The sequence below is a fragment of the Phacochoerus africanus genome, chromosome 4 (assembly GCF_016906955.1).
Source record: "Phacochoerus africanus isolate WHEZ1 chromosome 4, ROS_Pafr_v1, whole genome shotgun sequence".
NCBI classification, from domain to species: domain Eukaryota; kingdom Metazoa; phylum Chordata; class Mammalia; order Artiodactyla; family Suidae; genus Phacochoerus; species Phacochoerus africanus.
This window is the reverse complement of record NC_062547.1, coordinates 138,101,862-138,108,265: the sequence shown is the minus strand read 5'-3', so window position 1 is coordinate 138,108,265 and position 6,404 is coordinate 138,101,862. Positions and strand designations below refer to the sequence as shown.

Below are 6,404 nucleotides of genomic sequence, written 5' to 3'. Positions count from 1 at the left end.
GTAGGAAAAAAGATTTAAATGTTTACTTAGCTTTTTAAAGTCACACCTGTAAAGTCTAAGTGGGGGCTCATCATTAAGCCAAAGTTTCTGCTAGCCACAATTTGAGGGTTTTTTTGTTTTGTTTTTGGGTTTTTTTTTTTTTGTCTTTTTGTCTTTTCTAGGGCCACTCCCTCAATATATGGAGGTTCCTAGGCTAGGGGTCGAATCGGAGCTGTAGCCGCCAGAGCCACAGCAACTCGGGATCCAAGCCACGTCTGCGACCTACACCACAGTGCACGGCTACACCGGATCCTTAACCCACTGAGTAAGGCCAGGGATCGAACCCCCAACCTCATGGTTCCTAGTCGGATTCGTTAACCACTGTGCCATGACGGGAACTCCAATTTGAGTATTTAATGCCTCGCTCACTCCACTCAGGACTAGGAGGACTCTAGTAGAGTGATTCTGGATGTAGAACAAGTTTCTGAATGCACTCGATTATTAAACCAGTGGCTTATTACAGCCTGCTGTTTCTAAGTAGGTTCTTTCCAGTGAAACACAGGAGGCAGAGAGGGGGAGGGAGCCAGTGGGTTCAGTCTGGTCACCCAGGCCAACAACCCTTGGTAAAGCACACTGGCCTCACCCCTTTCACAAAGGCCTCCAAGCTGAAGGTCAAATCAAAGATCAAAGAAACAGAAGAAACTATTTCCATGCCTTCTCACCCATGACTCTCACGGCTAAAGAGAACCAAAAAAAGGTCTCATGTAAATTTTACCAAATGGAAGCACTCAGACATACCCAACAATTTAACTCTTCTGTTATTCAGTGTTCTATTAAAATCCTTGGCCTTTTCTTGCCTTTTGCTTTTGGTGCTATGCTCAATTGAAAATGGTACCTATTTGATAAAACATTGCTATTTTTTCTCACAAGAGAGACCAGATAAAAATAAAGAGAGAAACATGTAAGCTTAAATGCTAGTGGGGAATTTATTTTTTAATACTTCTTTGGCAAATTTTGGATAATTTTTATAATAAGAAGGTATTGCTTAAAAATTAAAGTAATACATACAGCTCCATCTTAAAAATCGACAGAGAAATTATCAACAAAGGGACACAACTAGCCTTAAGAAAATCAAATGTGGGAGTTCCCGTCGTGGCGCAGTGGTTAACGAATCTGACTAGGAACCATGAGGTTGCGGGTTCGGTCCCTGCCCTTGCTCGGTGGGTTAAGGATCCGGCGTTGCCGTGAGCTGTGGTGTAGGTTGCAGACGTGGCTTGGATCCTGCGTTGCTGTGGCTCTGGCGTAGGCTGGCCCTACAGCTCCGATTCGACCTCTAGCCTGGGAACTTCCATATGCCGCGGGAGCGGCCCAAAGAAATACCCCCCCCAAAAATAATAATAATACAGTTCTTTGGCTCCCAAATGAGAAAAAAAAAAAATCAAATGCTTTCTATGGCTAATAGATCATTAGAAAGAAGCAAATGAAAAACAGAGAGATTTGGCAAGGAAGGATGTCTGCCTACCCATACCAGAGGTGTAAACATCTCTGACAATTAACTACCCCAGAGCAAAGGTCTCAATCGGCTCATGGACCTCCGAGTCCTTTTGAAGGAGACATCTCAGATACACGTGTGAGATTCCAGAGTCTGCCCATAAACAAGATCATCTTACAATGAAAGCTCTCCAGGCTTCAGCTACCGACTCCAGCTACAGGTCCCTGGAAACAGACGGAGGCTTATACACTATTCCACTTCCCAGTAGATGCGAACATAGAGAGAGATGTCCATCCGTGGGAACAGATTGTTCTGATTCCTTCTGTCCTCTAGTTCAGCCCCTCAGCGGGTAAGCCCATGCCATCTGTGAGATGCTTAGGCCAGGGTCAAAGGCTCTGCCCAGGGCCCTAGGACAGAGAAGTAACTGACCCACACAGGCATCACTGTGGTGACACTGGCCTCAATAGCTACTGCCCTGGCTGAAAGAAACAGACAGAACAAACAGGGGTTCCTATTTCAACTGGCAAATACTGCCAATGGCTGACTTTTAGGAAGGGCTGCCCTAGGGAGTGTTCATGGTTAGAAGCAACTGATGGCCTTGAGACTCTGGAATTCCCTAGTCCTTCCCATTCTAACATATGCTAAGTTCTGGGAGCTGGTGGATCTCTGTTAAGGCAGACTGGAGAGGGGCTGTCTCTACATTGGGGTGGGTACATTTTGGTGCAAATCAATTCCATGAACAATTACTGAGGATGTGTGTTGAAGTTTATCAGTGGACGCTTTCTCTTTGTCCCAGTACTGAGCCTACTTTTTTTTTTATACTATGTCCCTTGCACCGACGACATTCATTTAGACTTGGTGTACATACATGGCAATGATAGTTTAACCAATTGAACTAGCCGGGAAAAGTTGAGAGTAGTTAGCGGCACACAGTCAATGGCCCCCAATACTGCACTCCAGACAGTATGTACACAGCAGGGTGGGTGGGCAGGGCTCCCTCGGCCTTTTCTTCTTCTAGATAATCCATTCAACTTTCTTTTTTACGTCTCTAAAACTTTTCTCCCACAAATGTTGTATTTTTTCATCTGGGGGAGAAGCGGACTCTGTGCTAAGAGGTCAGCTTCAGATTGATACCTTTGCCATCTCTCTCATGTAGTTTCTTTCCAGTCTTTTCTGATTTAATATGAATCATTCAACACGGCTACGGTCTAAATGTTTGCGTCTCCCCAAAGTTCATAAGCTGAAATCCCCATGCCAGTGTGAGAGTATTAAAGGGTAGGACCTTTAGGAAGCGCTGCGGTCGTGAGGGTGGAGCCCTCGTGCATGGAATCAGTGCCCTTTTCAAAGACACGCTGAGGGCTCACTGCCCTCTTCTGTCACGTGAGGACAGAATGAGAAGTCAGCAGCCCGGGACCAGATGAGGACCTCGCCAGGACCCACCACGCTGGCACCATGATCTTGGACTTCCGGACTCCAGAACTGTATGAAATAAGCATCTGTTGTTTGAGCCGCCCCGTCTTTGGGGACCTGCAGAGCAGCCCGAAGAGACCAAGATGAACACACAAGGTTAACACATCAGAATCCATTTGTTCATAAACGCCTGCCATTTGGCCAGTCTCTTCCCTTTGACGTTTCAGTCTGAGTTCACCACCTACTACCTTCTTGTCAGAAGCAGAAGACAGAGTTACAGAGAAGCAGACACAAGACAAGAGGAAACAACTGAGCCTTGCAATTGGGTGAGTTCTTACAGTCTTTTAGCTCAAGCTTTTCCAACAAGAGTCAAGAATGACATGCTGAAAGTTCATCTCAATATAGGAAAAATACTTTTACCGCCACTGTCCTCAAACTTGAATTATAGCTAGTTCTGAATTTCTCCTCATCCTGGGCCTCTTACCTTTGGTGCAAGTGCTAAGAAAAATAAAATGGCCAAGGCAGGAGGCACAGGTGGGGGTGGGGAGGTGGGAAAGAAACACAAGATCAACTCACAGAGCTGATAGCTGCCTCTACCTTGCCCATCATCCACCTTGCTTGTAGTCCAACAAGTATTTGTACTTCCGCATGTATTTCTTTACGAAAGAGAAAAAAACACACGTGGAGGAAGAAAGCTGTCTTCAACAGGTAAGTGTTTGTCATCAAAATATCTCCAACATATAGCAACCCTTTGAGCATTCCTACAAACACTGATTATACCCGAAGAACAGAGACCGTGTCCTCTGCCCTGGGCATCCCACACTTCAGAATGGACACTTGCCAGCCTCGTTCAGAACCAAAGTTCAGTTAGCTACTTACATTTGCTTCAACTCCCTTCTTAGTTCCTTAAACACAACCGAGTTTAATTGCTGGGTTCAAAATACTGAGAGCCTGTGATTTTCTATTGTAAATTACTGAATATGGTCCAAGAAATTTAATGTGCCAATGCCCATTGTGATGTTTTTAAACCTGTCAGGAATCATCTGGACACATGTAAGTCAATACATTCTTCACTCCAGGTACAAAATATTCGATATACCTTTGATCGGAGTTTCTTAACCTTGGCACGACTGACATTTGGGGCCAGACAATTCTTTGTTGAAGGATCTGTTCTGAGTCTGGCAGGATATTTGGCAGCCCCCTGGCCTCTATTCACCATCCACACCAGTAGCTGTGACAACCAAAAATGTCTCCTGACATTGCCAAAATCTTCCTGGTTGAGAACCACGGCTCTGGAGAAATGTCAGCTGCCTCAGAGAGAACCCCTGTGGATGATTTTACACAGCACGGCAGAACTTACTTAACTTCCTCACGGATTTCAATTCCAGATCTGCTACTTCCTCCTTGGGGGATCTTGAGTGCCTTTCAGTCATCAAGCTGTGCCTTTGTCCTCCTGTAGAAAATGGGATGGGGGGTGATACAGGAGGAGTAAAAAAAAATAATCCGTACGAAGCACACAGGAGAGCACTTAGCAAACAGCATGCGCTCAGGAGGCGTGGGCTGCCATTATTACCATTGCTAATATTTTCATCGAACTTCAGCTCTTGAGGCCCCCAGTATGCAATCCGTGAACTGGGGCGCTTAGGATATTCAGCTGGAGTGTGATGATTCTGAGGAAGGAACAGTTGCTCTTCTGAACAAGCAATATGCTGCAGAGGGTAAAATATGGATTTTGGTGTCAGCAAACTGGGGGGCAATTCTCATTTCTTTGGGATTTCCACATCCCAAACTTTCTATTTTCAGGAACATTATCTGCAAAACGGGGCTGGTAGTAATGCATCAAAGGTATATTAAAAATAACAATACAACCTCTATTTTTTCACTTCTGAAAACTGCTGCAACGTGTAGCTGATGGCCATGGAAACACTGTTCCCAGTTCCCGGGGCCCCGTCTACGGAGGGTAACTGACCAAGGTCTCCAGCTCCTGTGCCTTGAAGTCCATCACCTCACCTGCAACCGAGACCACGCCTCGTACTGGCTGCTCCCCACCAATGACTGTGCTGGACGGAGGCTATTAAGGTAGCCCCCTTCCTGGAGACACAGCCCTCCTCTGTGTCTGCTCTGGTGAGAATAATGTATTAACTGAGCAGAGTGCCCGACACATAAGCTGCCCTACACAGTGCCTGGCATTACAGCTAAAAACGCCAGCCCAATTCTGCAGGCTAATTCTCCCAGCTTTCATTCTTAGAGACCCCATGAAGGAAAAAGCCTCTTTGAATTGGATAGTATCACCTTATGGTTGGTGGCATTGTTGTCATACGCAGTCCCACCAATCTAAGCTTTTATGTGTTTTATAGGAATACGTGTTGGATTTTGCATTTTGGTGGATGAAAATGTATACATGTTTAAACCAAACAGAACCCAAACCAGAGACAAAAAACAATTCGGGGGAGTTCCCATCGTGGCTCAGTGGTTAGCGAATCCGACTAGGAACCATGAGGTTTCGGGTTCGATCCCTGGTCTTGCTCAGTGGGTTAAGGATCTGGTGTTACCGTGGGCTGTGGTGTAGGTCGCAGACGCGGCTTGGATCCCGCATGGCTGTGGCTCTGGCATAGGCCGGTGGCTACAGCTCCGATTAAGACCCCTAGCCTGGGAACCTCCATGTGTCACAGGAGTGGCCCAAGAAATGGCAAAAGACAAATAACAAAACAAAACAAAAACAGAAACAATTCAGATTTGCTGCACTTATTTTTTTCTTCTCGTGGGCTGACTCAATTTTTTGGATATATTCAATGCATAGGCCTTCTACACTTTACACATTAGATGCCTCCTGGAGAGACCGTGTGTGAAGTAAAAAGTGGAATACACCCTAACTGGTGGTGTTTAGTTACTGCTCTGTAACCTACCACCCCAGAACTCAGCGGCTTCAAATAACAACCAGTTATTCTTGCTCATACACGTACGAGGCATGCTAGGCTGGCCTCTGGCGGGGGGTGACTTGGCTAGGGCGACTCTGCTCCATGCCACCCACATTCTCTTCCTGGTGCCAGCAGGTTGGTCCAGGAACGCTCTCCTTACAGTGACGGCGAATGGAAAGTCACAGACCCTGTATGGCTCATGCTCTACTGACACACTGTCACTTCTGGCTCATTTTATTGGTCAGAGCAAGTCACGCTGATGAACCCCAAGTCATGAAAACTCCTCTGCCCGCAATGGGACACTGCAGGGAGGGTGACAAACCAGGGCCACCAACTGTCTCCTACTGACAAATGACTAAAACGGGGATGAACTAATATTTACCATAAAAGGAGGAGATTCTAACATATGTTTGGAATATGCACAAAAGTCTAAAGAATAACATAACAAACATTTACGTATCTACCTTTAATAACTAGTAAATTCATTTTTAACTTATTTGCCTCTGATTTTTTTCTGTTTTATAAATAAAGTATTTTAGGGTTTAAGCACGTTGCATATGCTTTCCCAATTCTACTTCTCTCCCTCCGCAGAGATGGCTATTATC

The 6,404-nt window shown here is 45.5% G+C and overlaps 1 protein-coding gene across 2 annotated transcripts in view; it reads right to left on the bottom strand.

Annotated features, from left to right (window-relative positions):
• Positions 1–1,431: 1,431 nt before the first annotated feature.
• Positions 1,432–6,404, bottom strand: part of LOC125126369 (F-box/LRR-repeat protein 21-like) — a 35,577-nt gene continuing 30,604 nt past the window's right edge. The window contains exons 8-9 of one of the 2 annotated variants that reach the window (XM_047778683.1): positions 4,455–4,590; positions 1,432–4,334 (exon numbers count right to left, since the gene is read on the bottom strand). In XM_047778683.1, coding sequence (XP_047634639.1) covers positions 4,479–4,590 — 112 coding nt within the window. In that variant the 3' untranslated portion in view covers positions 1,432–4,334; positions 4,455–4,478. The remainder of the gene's footprint in view (positions 4,335–4,454; positions 4,591–6,404) is intronic. The other variant, XM_047778684.1, reaches the window with a different exon arrangement.